Here is a 19333-nt window from a genome sequence, read left to right on the forward strand (position 1 = left end):
CAGTGTATTATGAAGTATGTCACTAAGTATGTAAATATTCTTTATAAAAACAACAACAATAACATAATAATAATACATTGTTGTTATTACTATTATTATTATTATTAGTAGTAGTAGTAGTAGTAGTAGTAGTAGTAGTAGTAGTAATAGTCATAGTATTAGGAAGGAAAATAAAAACATTTCACTCAATAGCAGAGATTGCTTTTTTTTCGTTTATTTGTAAGAGTGCTGGGACACATCTCCCTGTTGTTGTATTTGGCTTACAGAAATAATTTAATATAAATAAAAATAAGAAAAACACAACAAAGGAGAAAGCTCAGCAAACATACAGTGGACAGGTATGAAACAGTGAGACATTTCATGATGCACATGTGGTCGCAGTTTGTAAACATACGTGTGCACAAAATAAAATGTTACTTACACAACTTTTTAAAACAATGAACACGACAAATAACGTTGTGTCTTTCTGTGAAAACAGGCAGTAAACAGTGAATTACACCATCCACAAAGGTCTACCAGTAGATAATCTATTTAGTGCTTAATTCTTTCAATGCATAGAATGTTTGCACTGCAAACCATAATATACAAGAAAATATTATTTCAATTTTCCAGAATCGCCTCGTATACAAGTATACCTTGTTTTGATCATGCGAGATTTAACTTCTAACAGCTATATTTAGGATAAATAAATTTCCATTAGAAAAGCCAATAACTTAAATATATTTTCAATTTTGCAAAATTTGGGATTTATCTTCTGAGTTCGGATCACGTGTCATATATATACAAAACCATAATATTTAAACATATCTAATTAAAATTATTTAAAAATAACGGTAGGTTTTAGTGCAAATTCAAAATAAATAACAGTGGTGACAATCAACGTTAATTACACACCAATAAGGTAAAAGTATTTCCTTTTTTAACCATGCAGACCTTTGGAACTAGTACAGTGTATAAAGATTGCATCGTATGATCTTTTGTCTTTCTTTTTTCTTTTAACGTGTTTCGAAAATTGTAACAATTGGGCTTCGTGTGTCCTGGTGCTGTAAGACATGTAGGACTATAAGCAAAAGTTAGCAAATTGATGTAACACTGAAAGAGCTGGGGCCGGCATTTGACAGAACTCTCAATCATTAAAAACACAGCATTTCCCAAATGTCATCAAAATTCAAAATAATAACTCACCCTTTACAGAGTTATAAATAATGAGGTAACATTTGAATGGCTATTAAGTTATTTGGAAAAAGGGAAGAAAAAAAAATCTTGACTTTACAGACATTAGTGAGTACTAAAATAATGCGAATCAACATTAGTTAACTCATTTTACAATGATTTTCAAAAGGCAAAATACTTAGATCGGTTGTTTTTTACCCCCTTATCTCTATTCAACTGAGAAAGAAGACGATCTGAATTACCTGTTATTTGCATACTTCACATTCACCAATAACGTGAAAAAATCAATGAGAAAATTATGAAGCCTCATAAAACTGGTGATTTCTACATCACCACACAATGTCCATGTTTTTTTTTCAAAGCTTCCCTTCAGAAAGAGAAGCACAGACCGAATGCGATGTCGATTTGTATGTTCCTTGGTCCCCAAATTGTCTTTCAAATAAAGTCTCAGTCAGCTAATGGGTCGCCGAAAATTTCAGCCTTTTCTGTTTCTGTCTTTGATTGCAAAACCATACTCGCACCACATTCTTTTTGAGGTCCAATTTTTCTGCAATGGCAGCTATCTTCTCTGAGGATGGACGGGGCTGGACTGCAAAGTAAGCTTCCAGGGATCTTTTCTCGGGGGCAGCAATCGAGGTCCTCTTGCGTTTCTTTTCCCCTCCGTTAAAAATGTCCGGTTTGCTCATTTTCTCTCTCTGGGCCCCCTCGGCCTCCTCCAGCCAGGCTTGGAGGATGGGTTTGAGAGCTATCATGTTGTTATGGGACAGAGTTAACGATTCAAACCTGCAAATTGTACTTTGGCTGAGAGAGCCCACTCCGGGGATTTTAAGATTGGCCAGAGCCGCCCCAACGTCCGCTTGGGTCACCCCGAGCTTGATCCTCCTCTGCTTGAAGCGCTCTGCAAAAGCCTCCAGCTCCCTGGGATCTGTGTCCGAGTCGTTGATTGAGGGAAGTCCGTTGTTGTTGAGTCCTGGTCCACCTTGAGAACCTCCGTGGTGCCCAGGTAGGAGCCCGTGGTGGGTGAGGGGTGAGTTCATATTCATAGCAGCCTGGTGGGAAAGGTGGCTCAAGCCGTGCATGTGTGAGTGCGGGTGGGCTGAAGTGGAAATCAAACTTCCACCACCCCCTCCTCCGCCACCACCGGCCCCGTCGTGTCCACCGGTCATGAGGGCCAGCGAAGGGGAGCTGATATGGTCCATGAGGTCTGGTGGTTCTAGATTCTGGTGATGGTGGTGGTGGTGGTGGTGGTGGTGGTGGGCGAGGGGCACGGTGGACGTCGAGGTGCATGGCACGCTGTTCATGGTGTGGTAAGTAGCGTCGGGCTTGAAGGGGTGAGTCTTGCCCTGAGACACTGCGATATCCACGGCTGCGAGAGCTTCCGCCCGGGCCAGGAGAGTTTCATCCAGACTAGCGAAGATATTACTCTGCAGCTGCAATCAAAAAGAAAAGAAGAAGAAGGAAGGGGGGGAAACAGAAGAATAAATGGATATGTTACTCTCAGCTGGGGAATACTGTCAACACATAACACATAAAGAAAATTCCTTTTAGAAGCTCAAGTCATAAAAATTAATACAAAAAAGGGGATGAAGTCGGAGCCTTCTGTGAATATGCTTTCAAGAAAGATCACAGGCGTTCAGATGATTGCCGAGGAATACATGAAAAAAACATTAAGCGCAGCTTGTCAAAATGTGCCTTGCAGCGCTCTTTATTATTACACACATGCATGCAGCTCCGCTATAGAAAGGGACGCAAAGATAAGTTCAGTTCATTTACCTGTGGAGTTGGCAGACAGGCTCTTCTTATTGCCTCTGAGCTGGAATGCAGAGAGGTGTACTTGGGTTCAGGTAAGGTTGGATGCATGGCAAAATGTGGTTGTTTGCTGTTCATGGACATCATTTTTGCAATCTGTAGAAAAAAAAAAGTCCACCACAGAAGAGAAAAAAAAATGTTCCTAGTGTGTCCAGCAAAGCTGCAATAGCTTGTGGTGCTCAGTGCAGCTTTGAGCCTTAAGATCATACAGTGATGCCTGCAGTCTCTCAGTCGCACTTATCTGTCTGCTGTTTCCTAGTGCTGGGATGAGAAGAGCTCTTACACCTGAGCCTCTCAGATCTCGTCAAGCCAGCCCGGGTTCTCTCGCGAGACATTGAACAGTAGAGGCTGACAGGCAGCAGACGTTTCCAGCCCAGTTGCATCTCCAGCTCCAGAGCAGAAGCTTCTTATAGTGGACTGGCAGGATCAACAAAGAGTAGGTTCAACACCTGTAGATTCTGAGCATGCGCGTTGCCTTACCTGGAAAAATGATGTTTGTATTTTCTTGTGAGATGAGTGTTCCTCAGATGATAATAGCATTTTTAAAATGCCTTGTACAACGTTGCGTATTGATTAGATTCCAGTTACAACTGCTTTAAGGGAACATCTTCATTTTGCAATATATATGTTTATATATATTGAATTTGAACTCACTAAGTATAACATTTGCATGTGTACTGAAATAAATAAAAAAACACCAATAAATATGTATTTTTGTTTTCATTCTAAAAAATACATTCATAATGTGGTGATGTGCATGTTGTTTGTATTCCACGCGGTTTATGAAAAAGGTAAGATCACGTTGACCTCAGAGGCTTTTAGAATAATAGTATCCAGGTTACATTTCGTATATATACATAAATCATATATATATATATATATATATAATTTAAATACGCATTGAAAATAAATTAATGTATTGATATAGTATGGGAGATTCGGTTCTTTCCGTAGTTAATTGTGTCGTGGATGCCAATACTAATCACTAATCTATGGAGACAGGTATAATAAAACCCAGCAATTAATTAATTAATTAACAACAATCCGATCTTTTTCTTGCTGCTGTTGTTGGTGGTGTATTGAATCAAATGAAGCCATGCTGGCGCAGAATGGGGATGGGGGTTTATATGCAACTCTTAGAACCATCATTGGATATTTAACACACACACACACACACACACACACACACACACACACACATATATATATATATATATATATATATATATATATATATATATATATATATATATATAAATGCCTGTTAGAGAAGTGTGTACACAGATATACCCCTATGGCAATCTTGTTTGAGGGTGAAACCGACAATGCAATATATAGCGGGTTCTGTCAGAGGATTACAGCAGTCTGTAAGCTGCTATGACCTATTATACCACTAGAAAAAAAAAATCCGTAGCTTTATGTTGAGAAGGCACAGCAATATGAGACATTTAGTTGCACTCTGTCCGATATATATCCACCACGAAAGCATGTTTTTAAAAATGTACACAATGCTATTACACATAAATGCACGCACACGCACACACATACACACACACACACACACACACACACACACACACACACAGTATATATCAACAGCAGCAGCCTGTATTGATCCACTGCTGGATGAAGGCCTCCCAGAGATGCTTCCACTTGCTTCAATCTATAGCTTCCCTTTTCCATGTCACGCCTGTAAAGTTTATTATTTCATCTTCCCATCTTTTATGTGGTCGTCTTCTAAGTCTTTTTAATCTCTTGGGATGCATTCGATAGCTTCCTTTGTCCATCTTTGATGTGTATATAATTGCTTCGTATTCATTTAATTTGTAATTCATTGATGTTTTACTAGAAACATGTATGTCATTGCAATATTGTAATTTATGAAGCAATGTGTACATATAGTTCATCTCTACAGTATAAAGTGTGATGATGAGAGCTCTCTCTATATTCTTAGTTCGCAGACAAGTGTTCAAAAAAGTCTCGTGGGAAATAATACAATCTCGCGATTTCTCTTGGTAGACAAGACAGCATATACGTAGTATTTTGCTGAAGCACGTGATTTTATATATATATATATATAATATTTGCATAACAATCAGATCAATTTCAAAATAAAAACGCATCTAGTTGTAGTGTTTCCTCTGTTAATTACTTAATTGGTTGTATTAACATCCCCTTAACTTTATAACATGACGTTTAGACAAGAACAACTTTCGCCTATAACTCTTTATAAAGGCGATAATGTATTTGGGTTAAATAAACCCAGTAAGGTTAATACAAATGGTATCCCCATAGTCCCACAATATTTGTGTTACATATCTCTACATCTAAGTATTTAAAAACGTATAGATGAACAGTATATTGTTGTTCTTATGAGAAAAATCCAAAGTCATAGTCTGATCTAGTTTCTTGAGTTCAAAATATAAAACTGTTACTAGATTTAAAGCTTTTATTCTAATGTAGTATCAACATGTACCTGTCTTTCCTGTTATTCGTTTTATTTTATTTAATACAATTCAATCACGGTCTGCAATCATTAATACCCGAATATAGTTGAATTATTAAATTAACACATTTATGCGGGGCATAATGTATTTTAAAATCAAAGCAACTAGTGTAAACTAATGTAATTATGCTGATAATTATTCTTGACTATACTGAAAGTCCATCACACCTTTCAGATATATTAATCAGCAGATATTTAGAAAGAAAAATACCATTCTTAATATGAATAAATGTTTTCTCTGCCCCGTATTCAATATTAAATTCACCGGAGACGCGATTTATAAATAAATAAACACTTCTCATCAAAACACTAGTTCATACTTAAGACCCTTCACAGAGGTGGCAGGAATCTTTGCCTTGTTGCCATGTAGCACAATGCCTTGATTTATTATAAAATTTTAACGAAATCATGCATATTTTACAAGCCTTTAATCACTGCATGAAAATTTAATTCATGAACTGGAGCGCGTTTAAATAAATGAAGTGTTAATTCATTAGGATTAATTAATTTGTTAAAAGACTGTGTACAAGGTTACGGTGGAAATGGGATTCATTTGTTTAGTTTTCCTCTTGTAATGACGGTTTTAATGATAACAGGTAGGTGCTGTAATTTATCCCGGCAGTTAGGAAAACTGTTGGAGGCCTAATTTCGGCCAAAACAGCTACCTACTGTACATTGATTATAGCAGCACAATTGCGACCTTTTATTGCGTTATAATATTGTGCAAAAAACACAACATACATATTTACATTTAACATTTAAAACACCAATAGTTATATATTTTCAGCAGACATTATAACTACAAAATTACAAACATGACTGCATAGTATATACATATATAAATATATTTTTCATATTAATATCGAATAATTATGCATAATAATTAGACAATATTGTGTAGCCTAATTGGAAATATAACTTACTTGGATTTTATTAGGTGGGCTTCAATAGCACCATGTAAAAGAATATGTAAATCAGATGGAACAAACATAAAATAGTTTTTTTATGAAGTGCTTACATAAAAATAATAAATAAATAAAATGCTGTACAGACATTACTGGAATTTAGTTTTGAAATGGATTAGCAGAAATTAAATTCAGTTATCCTTCTATAGAAGGTATAATTATTTTGTGTTCATAAACCATCCACTCTTGTGAAACTCTTGGAGACTTGGAGACTAGATAAATTAAATGTTACAATCTCAGACAGTTTCAAGTTAATTTAAAATAAGTCAATTTAATGCAATCAATGCCTTTTGAATAAAACATTGGCATTACGGAAAGTCACATTTGTTAGCATAAGCACTGTGATCTTGCATCTAATTCTTATTGTGCCAGTTACTTTGCAGTAGATATATACTTTGCCAAGTAAACAAATGAGAAAAGATGCACTATATATAAACTCACACAAGTGCAATATGATGCAGATTCGTAAAGCAGCATTTATGGTAACCACCTCATTGTACTGCTTAATTTAAAGCCAAAATAAAACTCAAGTTATAAAAATGCTTTAAAACCAGGAAATTAATTGATGCCACTAATTGACTAAGTTAGACAGGTTTTTCATTATGTTTCAGATCTTGATTACTCAATTGAACACATGAAAATGAGCCTGGCTACTAATTGTTTCACTTTATTTTAATCTAAAAGACTACAGAGAATATGTTGCCCAACAAAAATGTAGTATTTCTAGGTTTTGAGATCTATTTTGTATGTTTCAATATTTTGTAGTAACAGTGAAATGGAGGAGGGTGGGGGGTGTAGCCCTTTCCAATTCCCACGTTTGAATTGATTATATATGAACAGTGAAACAGGGTACGCAGAGGAAAATACATATATGTTGGACAGTCATGATTTTGTCATCAAAGTAATTATGTTCACACACACACACATTTATATATATATATATATAAACACTAAAGGAGTAACAAAGTATATATTAAAATATCACAAAATAAGAAAACCATGCAGCCCAGTCATAAGTTTGGCTCCCAATAAGCATTGCAATTTGCTTTAAATTAAACAAACTGAAGTTGGTCATATCTAAAGAATACATTAGAAAAAGGCTACCTTACAATAAGGTTACATTCAGTGTGCTATACTATATGTTATGGTTATGTGGTTGCTTGGGAAATTTGAAAATTCACTTTGTTCAAAATAAAAAGTAAAAAGCCATGTGTAACATCATCAATGGGGTCATGCATTAGAGATTTCATTACATTTCCATGGACTTTGAAAGGCACCTTACAATATACCACATTAAAGTTAATTTCATAGCTCTGCATATTTAGAAAACAATTTTGTAAGCCAATTAGAGATAAAGTATATCTAGGAACGCATATAAGAGACCCAACACTGTAGTACAGGATACACTAAGTACCTCTACCACATTTACATACCTCAAGAAAGCTAGGAAATGTACTTTCCACTCCTGAGATGCATTTTTTGAAATACTAATAGTGAGTAACACCTAGCAGGTCCATGCCCATGCAGTAATGTGTTAATTGAAGAGTCTGATAAAACAAACTTTTAGAAATAGTACATTTATTGAAAAATTGTTTTCAACAGTAATAACACACAACTTACAAAATCCCTAAATTGACAATTTTAACAAAGCAACTTGGTACAGTCAGTGCAGCATAATGATTCATTACAGGTTTACAAATCATACACAAATATAAAAAGATAAGCATCAAGTAAGGTTTTTTTCATATTGTGTATATATATATATATATATATATATCACACACACACACTGCACTGAATAACAGTAGAAATCCTGATATTCTCAGTTTTCTATATTAATAGTTCCATGATATGTCCATCTGTTCAGAGAAACCAACCAATTTATCAAAAAAGTACTCAAGAGTATCATACTTCTTTGCCATTTATAATACTTTACTAAAAATACAGAGCATATCTTGGGCTGCAGTTATGTATTAAACATGGTTTTCTTTTTTCATACTTCCAGAGAATAGTTATTTCTTCGTGGAAAAATAATATGTTTAATAAACAAGGAGTGCAAGTGGGGGAAATCTACTAGTCTGTCTGTTATTCTTAAATCATTTAATATGTTTGCTTCCATATATCCAACATGCACTATTTGATAGTGACAGAGTAAAGGTAAAATAGAAAGCCATTCTTCAACATCATGTAAGCAGTCAGGAACATAACATTTGGCAAAAGGCTTGCTTTTCAACATGATCATTTCCCAAATCAATTACAGATTATAAATGATTAAAATCAGGAAGAAAAACTGGTTTTAAGCCTCGTGCACAGGTATGGAAGGTCCCAAAACATTTCAGTAGACAGTAAAATGATAGAAGAACATGTATTTAGTTGAATTTTACTTTGAGACATAATATAATTTAATATAAATCCATAGTTTAGCCTGTTTTTCTTCATAATTTGAACTGTCAGTAAATGAAGAGAGTCATCACACCCTGGGGCTGTCATTTAGTTGACTAAACCAGAAAAGATTAAAGGTTGGAGAGACACCCTTCTCCAAGATCTGGAAATAATTAATTAAGAATTTTGCATCAAATAAATTAAATCAAATTATCCCAGTGGTCTGACAACACCCCGTTTAAAATTTCAGAATTACATGTCAGAACTGCTATGCATACATTGGAGCATTCTTTCCAAACAGCACTCCACAAAGCTTGTGTACAATATTTCAAGTAAATTAGATGGGATGAAATAGGAAAATAACACCCAGAAAAATAGATACTTGGAGAACAATCATAAACAAACAACGATAAGGAAAACAGGACGAGACGTGACGTTCAATTGTCATACTTAGAGATTTTAGATGGACTCGCAATGTTAAATCCACTTTTGCATTTTCGTTTTGTTGATTCAACGGTACTTCTCATTTCCTTCACACTTTCAGATTCCAACATACTATGAAATGGGGAACTTCCCTCAGCCTGATCGAGCTGGGCTTCGGTAGAGGTGGAAGAAGATGAAGATCCAGGCTTTGCCTCCTCCGAAAATCCATGCGAATCAAACAGCAAATCAAACGACATTTCATCCGATTGCGAGAAACCTTGATTCATTTGGAGACTGCTGACCTGTGTACCCTCTTCTTGCGACAAACAAAACTTTTCTTTCATTTCAGGGGAACGTAAAGCCCTGTTGGACATGGAAACTGGGTTACTGTCATTTTTCCCTTCCCTGCCCTCTGGAGAACAGGATGCAATACGTTGGTTCGTTCTCACCTTTTCCTCAAGCTGTCCGTCAACTTCATTCATAAGTTCAGTGCAAGCTGCCAGTTCTGGTATCAAAGTAATATCAAGGTCAGAGGACTGTGTCGACATTAAAGAGAAATGAGAGCCCCTGCTGCTTTCAGATTCAGATATCATAGTGTCCAACTCAGAGATTTTATCAAGGTAAGCAGCTTCCATGGATGCCTCGCTTGACATTCTTAAGCGGTTCGTTTCCGAGTCAGCAATAACCTGAAAGGGTCCACTCAAAACATTTTCACATTTACTTTTTCCACCAGTGGGTTGGTCTTCAGCTTGACTAGAGCCTGCCGTCTCAGAAGCATCAAGGTCAGCATGGCACTTTCCCCAGAAAACTGGCTGTGTAGTTCTAGCTTGTGCTTTGTGTTCTCCAGGCATGATATTACCTCCATTAGAGTCACCTAATCTGTCTTTCTCCAGTTTAGATGATTTACTACATCCCTCATCATCAAAACTTAGTTTTCTTAGGTAAGATAAAGGCTTTACACCACTCTTTCTTTGACTGTGATCTCTAGGGCTGTTTAAACTAAGGCAGCCAAAAGATGAGGAAGGAGTAGTAGCCACAGAAAGATCTGAATCATTCTTGTCTTTTTTGGGAGTGATATCATCACAGGTCTTCTTGACTGGTAAGACACTAGATGCATTGCTTTTTGTTGCAGTAGAAAAAATAAATCTGCAGGGCCTTGAGAGCTTGCCATTGTTTGCCAGATCTGTGCACTCTGGTGCTTCTTCCATGCCACTGGCACTACTACTCATGTTTGCTATCCCATGGCACTCCTTTTTACATGGCTTGTTGCACACTGCAAGCTGCTCACTGCTGGGTTCCCCTTGAAATGGTGAATCTACAGTGTTTAGCTTAACTACCTCACAGGAATTACCCACATTCTCCTCTTCATCATTTGTTTTCTTCATATTAGTTACTTGACCTTCCAAATCCTCTATGTACTTATCACTTCTTTCGAGTGCTCTCCTCAGATGGGTGGCATCACGTTCATGTTGCTCAATCTTTGCCTCCAATGCCGCTACTGTGAACCTGCCAAACCTGTGGAAGCAAAACTACATGGTGAACTTTAAGCCTTATATCCAATAATTGTTTTGCAACTAATGTTGTTATTCTGATATTCAATCATAGACTCTCTCTGAGCAAAGAAAAAAAAGTGTATTCACAATATTTACATATGGAGTATATAATAAAGATTAATAATTGTATACACATTCTGTATTTATTCATTTTTCTGCACTCTAATACAAAATTGACTATGAACAATATATGTGCAAGTATGGATGACTGAAGGAGTTCTGGTATCGGTATACATTACAACTAAACATTTGTGAAATAAAGGTTATTAAATATGCACAGAAGTCCTTAAACACTGGGCTCTTTGAGAACTCCTTGAAACCTTGTTCTTGGATGGCATTCTGGTCAAAACATGACTACTGAAGTGGAGCTCTGTCATGATAAAACGGATCTAAAGTAAACCTTCTAAACCATTTCGTAAATAAAGGTACACCTCTATAGGTCTGAGCAATTAACTTTAGTTTCACTCTGTCACAATTTTTTATGGGGGTAACTGTTCCCCCTACAATACAGAATACTGATAAAGGCTCTGTACTTTCAAAAGTAAAAACTGGTTAACATACTTTTGAGGAGACCTGTTCTCTACTTCTGCTTTGAGTCGCAGATTTTCTCTGACAAGATCGAAGTTTTGAGTTCTCAGATTCTTGTTTGCCTGCAAGAGAAAGTTTGCATTTGTTTATGTCTTTCATAACCTGCAAATAGCATTATTAAACAATACTTATTTTATAAATGCATGAAACCCCTTAGAGCAGTGCTTTTCAAACCCAGTCTGTGATCCGTTGCCGATCCAAAAGCACATTTGGTAACAGTCTGCAGGATATTTCTTCCTGCACTCTATCACATTAATCTCAATCCACATTTAAAAAAAATCTATCAAAATATTAAGAATGTAATTCAAAATGCTTTGAGTGTTCTATACAGGTATTGATTACAAAAATAAAAATGCAATCACATTTCTTGCTATATACGAGTGTGTGCATGTTTTGCAATAAAACGCATGTTGGCTGTATAGTGCATAATGTGGTACTCAGTGATGCACAATATTTTTCCACAAATAGCCAGGCCAAAGTGACAAAACATTTGGGAGCCACTACTTTAGAGTATGAATTTTAACTAAAATACAACTGATTCCATAAAGGCCTAAAAGCTAACATTTGAATCACAACAGACATGACCTCTTTCAGTTTCTCCATATCAGACTTCACTTTCTCATAAATGTCAGTGGAAGCTTTGAGTTTATTTGTCCATTCCTGCAGCATATTGGGGTCAACTCTGTTGTCCTCTCCATTCTGCTTGCAGTCTTCAGTTTTATGAGATAAATATATGGTTGAGGGGTTGAGGACAGTCTTCAGTTGCGACTCTATGCTCAAGTTTTTGTTTTTTAGTTCCTCATTTTCTTTTTGAAGAGCCTCGATTTCATCCTAAAAGGCGAAAGAGAATGACTATTTATTTATTTTTTTACATACATACATACATACATACATACATACATATATACACATACACACAAATAGTTAATTGTCTATGAGGAATGGATACTTCAACATTTGTTTCATAATTATATTACTTTCTGGCAGTCGAAACAAGGTTACCTCATATTCCTTCAGAAGGAGCTCGGATCTGGTTTTCCGAAGATGCTTTCTGATAGAATAACTATCATTAGCTTCACTCTCATTAGTAGCGCCTGAAATGGAGACAATTAATGTATAATTTAAAATTAAAACATTTCAGAGGCACAAGTAACATTCACAATTCTGATTACTTGGGTTACACTGCTTCGCCTTCATATCCAAGGGTGTGTGTGATGGACTATAGTTTAAAACAGGAGATTACAGTTCAATCTCAACAGAATGATAAAAAAAGCCTGTCTGTCTGTCAGAAACATATAGTGTATAATTTCAATATTCTGATGCACAACATCACATATATTTCATCAGATCCAAAAATGTAATGAATCAAAACTGTGTGCGATTAAAACAGTGATTTCACACAATAATTAAAAATAACATTTACTGGAGCATTATATGAAAAACAACTAGAAACTGCTGGCTTTTTCTTGCAAATATATTAAAAACTTCCAAACGAATTCTGATGATTAAGAAAGTTCTTCTTCTCATTCTCTGGAAGATGCTGTAGACGTATGACAAGTTATTATTATTAAAAACTCGTTAAAAGCTTGATCTTAACACGACATCGGAGCAAAATAAACATTCACCAAATAACATTTTAAACATGTACCTATGATCTCCCTACAAGGAGCTTCGGGAGTGATGGGAATCCTACAGGTTGGACACTGACGGGCTTTCTTCAGCCACACCGCGATGCACGCCGAGCAGAAGACATGGTAGTTCCCACAGATGACAGGATGTCGCACCTGCCATTCGTGTTTCACAAAAAGACAAGTCATAAGTCACATGGAAATGCACTTCCTTACCTGGTAGGTTTAAATTGGTTATATTATTGTTATCGATTCAAATGTATTGTGTCAAACAAACTGAAATCACACATTAATGAGAAAAGGTACGCCACCGAAAACTGACTAAATGAACAAATACGTTATTATGCATCATTTGGTTAACCATCTACAACCACGTACTACTTCTTCACAAACAAATAAAGGTTGATCAGTTTTTAATAATTAAAAAAAAAAACTCGTTTTGCTGGTCCTTATAAAACACAGTCCAAACTAGACAACTGTACAACACCACCACGATATGTCCTGTGCAACAGTACTCGTACACCCTGCATGCATAGACACTTAAACGATTTCTTTTTTTGTACCTTTCCGAGACATATCTGGCATGATATCGGCAAAGTTAAAGAGAGGGTAACGTTTTGAACGCTTTGGGCCATATCTCCTGCAGAAATCCGGAAAGGAAGGAAATGCGTCCCCAGTCCGGACACAAACACGCCTCCATTGAGCTCTTTAATCACAGCACTGCCATGCCTACGGGGAGCCGTAGCGGCCAAACAGCGCGCAAGTGCTTCGTGCGACCGGATTCACTGAAAAGGCTGGCGCAAGTCATGTCAATTCTGACTTGAATTATACTTAAATCAATATTACCGAGTTATTTTAACACAGGCCACAGTGGAATTGCAACTTTACCTGCCGTGATGTAAGAATTCGATACTAATTATCCATATTTCTAAATTGTGTTTTTGCCTTTATAGTAATATAATATCATTGCATTAGGCCTACTTGCTATCAACTGAAGTGCACATGTTAACATGCTGGCTGTTTCAGTAGGATCTAAAGTCATAAAATCTGAAATGCATAGTCCTGAAAATGATCTGCATCCATAATAAGTATAGTGGAGGGAATCATGTTAGTCTGTTATTCTGCAAACATGATGAAAACATAAAATGAATAGCTGTGTGTGCATGTGTGTGTGCTTCTCTCAACTTTCTACTGGTATTGATTTACTTGATGCTTGTGTTAAGCATACTTAATATTTTCACATTACAGCTTTTATCACAATGCTTGTAACATGTACTCACTTTATCTACTTATTGTGGTTTATGTTCTTGTGGTTGATGCACTTAATAAACTGTTTCGATCACTGGAATCCAATGATTCATTTTACAGTTCAAACATCAAAAGGAAAAACTAAACGTGAATATTTGAACTAATATCAAGGGCTAGAATAATTTAAATATTTGGAAATATAAAGGTTTGTTTAATAAAATCACAGTTGAAGCAAAATTGCATATTCCGAAGTAATTGCAACTGTAATAATGGATATTCACCTTGTTCAGAATGAAATTTCTTCAACATGAAAAATAATTGAGGAGGTCCTTGGTAGGCTGGCTAGTGCTGCAGGCAGATTAATAAGAAATATGTGCTCCAGAATGATGCTGTGTATAATTTTTCATGCTGGAGAGATTTTAAAATTTAGATGACAGCAACTAATTGGGTAAATTTGCACAGCATATGTGGGCAAGACATTCAATATATGCCTTGCACATATCAAACCAAACTACATATTTTAAGAGAAGATGTACAAAACCATAACACAAAGATAAAGTATTGTTTTAGATACATGTTGTTAGGCTACACACACACACACACACAGCTTTTGATTACTTTATTATGATTTTGTTTGTGTGTTTTTTTCTTCAAAATCCAGTCACTGATTTAATTTACTGAGGTAGTTGACTTGAAGTGCTAAAACATTTTTCAATATTCCAGCTGACAGTGATAAGACAATGAAGCATATATGCTTTCCTGTGATGGTTTCTGTACCTAAAGAGGTTTAGATGGAAAAGACAAAGCCCTTGATATTTTGTAAAAAATATTTGGATAAAACAAAAACAAACATGCTTTATATTGATGTGAATGTGTTACGTGCACAAGAATTGTTAAGGGACAGCACCAGAAAGACATAAAATCTGTATATAGTAACCGATGTGTAAATAATTGACAGTCTTGTATTTAACCCTTCTTATTTTGGGGTAAAATCAATCAAATCAATAATGTGTTCTATTGAGCACAGAATAATAGCATATATTTGAAGTGCTGAGGAGATGTATTCATTGCAATTGTTTAAAATTAATTAAACATAGTCATTTTAGAGCCTTTGCATTGTTTCTGGATCATGTGTATTTATCTGTTTATGTACATGCATATGTAACTATATATTTTTTGTTTTTCCTATTTCGAACGGGATATTTTACATGATGATAAAAAAAACAAATATGTTACTATTCCATAGGGCAGTTGGCTGTGCAGTGTATAGATATTTCTAAGCTGAATATTTAAGCATCAAATGAAACAGTATCCGTTCCTTTGGGATGGGTGGGGATGGTGACAACAAAAGAAACATATTTTTGAATGCATTTGTTACCATTATATATTTAAGACAGAATGTAGCTCATCCAGAATTATGTTTTGTGTGTTTATATGTGAAATGAGATACATCTGTTGAAGGTAGCTTGCAAAAAACTAAGAAAAATCACAGTACTGGTACATACTTTTCCCAACAATTAATTATGGGCCTCTGTTGTTGCATATTATTTTTTCAAGAAAATATTCTGTATGTCAGTGGGTATCCTTCATTGAGTATTGTGGTATCATCCCTGTCATCTGTTAATTCAGTTTACATTCAACTTAAGTTGTATTTAGCAGGATTCTTTATGCCATTGCAGTCTGACTTTAAAAGGATCTAATCTACAAGCATTATTTGATGATTTAGATATTTTGGTTTGTTAGAAATAAAAAAAGCACAATCTCTGCACAACATGTGTGAGATTGTGATGCTTACAACACTCTTACCCCCCTCAACAGCTCACCTTAATTTCAGCTGCATATCACATATTTTCCATCGGATCCCAATGTCATTAGAATTGAGCTGTACTTGATTGCTTGTTTAAACATGAAAAGATTTGACGATTGATTATGCATACAAAAGTGAGACAGTGTCAATACTTTAATTTAAATTAAAGTTTTTAATTCTTCGGCTGTGCATCAATGCTTGGTGATTTAATCTCAGATGAATTATATTCATTTTTAACTATTTTCTGTATCATATAATTTCCTTAAAAAATAAAACAATATATGTGCATTAGATGTTAACCCATTCTCGTGCTTGTGAAAAAAGAAAAATGATCTTCATCTGAGCGATTCACGGCAATTGCATGTTATTGATGTCTCTCACTTGATTTTTATGAATTCTTATCTTTGATATTGACAGAATTCGTTGTTGAAAAAGCATGGAACAAAATAAAAGTGCTGTGAAAAAGATTCAAGTAAACTCTATAAGAGGGTGGGTCTAATAGTATCATTATTGTTTATTCAAATTTGTATTTATACTTTCTATGTAGAATGTTCTTTTCACAATTTTCCCATATTGGACATATTTCCATGCATTATGTTTTCAGGCTAATTTTTCAAAATGAATTGATTAAGATTAGAACATATACAAATACAAACAAATATACATCTGAAACATTGTATAGTCAAAAAAAAAATACTTGCTTATCTTTTCTTCACAGAGAAGATGATTTTATTAAATTTCAGAAACAATTAAATCCACTATTGTCTACGCAACCTCTATATAAAATACACATGCACACACACGCACACACATACAAAACACACACACACATACATATATATATAAACAACATTATATTGAATGTGAAAAACACCCAGAATACCTAAGTGTATTCCCTGTAAAGCTAATATTTCTTCAGTATGTGTTTTAGACAAAGGTTTGTAATCATTCAGTCATTAATTGGTGACAGTCAATTAATCATGTCTGGTACCAACTGAAATGGCTATTGATCTTGTACAAGCCCTTATTTTTCATCCTTAAATGACACAAATCGCCAAATTTAACTTGTATGTGTAATGGACAGATGAAACCAATGGCCACGATGTCATGTTATACTAGACTATTTTATCCATGAAATTGCACCTTACCATTTAGCCTGGAAAGGTTTAGATTGCCCTAAGAGCAAGGCCTGGAAAGACCGCTCATTTGCTGCTCAGCCGACCTTTTATATTTAAAGCTTAATCACTGACAAATGCTTGCATTAATTAGCTGTTCACATCCCCCGCCTCACAGTTTCCATGCCTTTAAGCAATGCTAAAGAGGACGACCATGCACTGATGAGTGTGTGCACAGAAACCTAAGCAGCAGTGTGCAAATGAGTCTAGCCTCCCTTCTTGCTGCTAGAAGCCACAGCCTCTTGGCCTATACAGCCTGCTTTGCCCACCTGCAGATCTTATTTACTGATTATTAACAGCGTTAACTGCTAGCAACTGTGAAAGACTCAGCATGGTGGCAGCACTCTGTATGCTTAACTGTCCTCTGTAGATCTGAAATTCTCCTGAGTGACAGCTGGCTCACTTTCAGCAGTGTCTTAATAAATTTGTCACTGGTTCTCTCAATCAGCTTTTCACACTGGGTGCTCAGTTTATGATACTGGATTTTATTTATTTTTTTCTATTTAAAAGAATATGTGTAATTATCTTTGTTCATATTAAGAGTATGAGGTGGATCAGCAAAAGCACAAATAACGGACCTTGCATTTAGTTTCAACATTATTAGGCCTTAGTGGTTTTAATGTATGTATGTTACAAGGAAGGGTTTCCAATGCCTATCAGAATGCACTGCCTTCTCATGTGTGAAATAAAAGTGTAAATTCCTATTTCTGTTTGAACTGTTTCCTCTCTTCCTGCATTGTCACATGGAGTTTACCAAACTTGTAAATTCTTGAGTTGCAAGATGCCTGCAGCATGCTTTGGATTATTTTTGTATTTAGTTTTTTATCCAGTAAAGCAAATTGAAGCTGTTTGGAGGTTTCTTGTGGAATGCTTCACAAGTAGCAGAAGTTCAAAAACACAAGGAACACGTAGCACTAGGATTTGTTGTCGTCTTTCAACTTACAATGCAAAGATTCTGCAGCCAGAGGATATCACAGACCTGTACTTTGGAATACAGTTACGTTTCTGATAGGTTAAAATAAAATAAAAAACAATGTATTGTTGAAAAGTACCAAGACATACTGACTAAAATGGTGGATGGAGCTACAACAATATAAACCATAAGGTCTGATCTGCAAGAGGTTTCAAGAAAGAAGGAATTAAAATCTTGGATTGATTATTGCTGCCCCTTGACCCACATTTCTAAACGCTGTTAAAAATATTTTTGGTCATGTAGAGGATGACAAAGTTGTCGTTTGTACCATGTACCATGAAATCTGTTTATTTTATTTAAATGTATATATAAATTATCTACACTACAAATTCATTTTTTGGCATAGTGACTGCAGGAGAATGAAGACTTTTGTATAAATACAGTATGTGTAAGATTAGAAATTGTAAAGATCTAAACTGACAACACTAGTTAACTGTGCACCACAAGCCCAATGCAGAAGATGGGAGTTTTATTTATTCTCTTCAGTACCATTAAGCCATTTTTATTACTTTGCCTACAGGCTGGTGTTGGCACACGTGTCACTGAGCAGTCCTCCAGATGAGGCCCAGCAATAGAGTGACTTGTACTCACCAGAAGGCTCATGGGACCTGAGGCGGATTATTATGGTAATACTATAGCCTGCTGCCCTCTCCTTTAGCACAGCTGGGCTGCACCTTTCATTACAAGTATTGTAGCAATCTGTTTTGGAAATTGCAGGATGAGTGCAGCATATATAGAACACATAAAACATGATTAAAAATGTGGGCCTGAAATAAAATGCAAAACTTGTTATGAACACCTTATATCAAATCACAACGGAATGGTAACAATGAATCTTTTGTAGAAAGCCTTTTGCACTAGCTTGGTGATTTTTTTTTTTTTTACAAAACCACCTTTATTAATGACCCAATGATACAAAGCGTGTCATTATTTGTATTTATTTTTAGTGTACCTTTTTTTGGTTCCCTATTATTTAAAATGTATTTAATTCACCATTCTGTATAAATATAAATTGATTAAGGTAATACATAGATTCAATTTAAGACATTTGATCTTATGTTTTACTCATTTTCTTGCAGTGCAGGAGCAGTTTTAGGATGGTT

General features: G+C 35.4%; 2 protein-coding genes across 2 annotated transcripts; both read right to left on the reverse strand.

The window, feature by feature from the left end:
• Positions 1-202: 202 nt before the first annotated feature.
• On the reverse strand, positions 203-3266 carry pou4f1 (POU class 4 homeobox 1). Its single transcript, XM_066706684.1, has 2 exons — positions 2947-3266; positions 203-2603 (listed from the first exon to the last, which is right to left on the reverse strand). The coding sequence occupies exons 1-2, from the start codon at positions 3187-3189 to the stop codon at positions 1629-1631; spliced, it is 1218 nt and encodes a 405-aa protein (XP_066562781.1). The 5' UTR covers positions 3190-3266; the 3' UTR covers positions 203-1628.
• A 4748-nt stretch (positions 3267-8014) lies between these two features.
• Positions 8015-13754, reverse strand: obi1 (ORC ubiquitin ligase 1). The gene is made up of 6 exons (XM_066706685.1): positions 13591-13754; positions 13048-13183; positions 12402-12493; positions 11985-12230; positions 11373-11461; positions 8015-10773 (listed from the first exon to the last, which is right to left on the reverse strand). The coding sequence occupies exons 1-6, from the start codon at positions 13660-13662 to the stop codon at positions 9273-9275; spliced, it is 2136 nt and encodes a 711-aa protein (XP_066562782.1). The 5' UTR covers positions 13663-13754; the 3' UTR covers positions 8015-9272.
• Between the last annotated feature and the right edge of the window lie 5579 nt (positions 13755-19333).

Source organism: Amia ocellicauda, chromosome 6 (genome assembly GCF_036373705.1).
Source record: "Amia ocellicauda isolate fAmiCal2 chromosome 6, fAmiCal2.hap1, whole genome shotgun sequence".
NCBI classification, from domain to species: domain Eukaryota; kingdom Metazoa; phylum Chordata; class Actinopteri; order Amiiformes; family Amiidae; genus Amia; species Amia ocellicauda.

Bases quoted from the DNA above. Each gene is read 5' to 3' on its own strand.
- pou4f1 (XM_066706684.1), bottom strand. From the start codon at position 3,189: ATGATCTTAAGGCTCAAAGCTGCACTGAGCACCACAAGCTATTGCAGC. The intron at 2,604-2,946 runs GTAAATGAACTG...TTTTGATTGCAG, and splicing joins CCTGTCTGCCAACTCCACAG to CTGCAGAGTAATATCTTCGC.
- obi1 (XM_066706685.1), bottom strand. From the start codon at position 13,662: ATGGCCCAAAGCGTTCAAAACGTTACCCTCTCTTTAACTTTGCCGATA. The intron at 12,231-12,401 runs GTAACCTTGTTT...TTCGCCTTTTAG, and splicing joins TCCTTCTGAAGGAATATGAG to GATGAAATCGAGGCTCTTCA. The intron at 11,462-11,984 runs GTCATGTCTGTT...TTTCTCTTGCAG, and splicing joins ATATGGAGAAACTGAAAGAG to GCAAACAAGAATCTGAGAAC.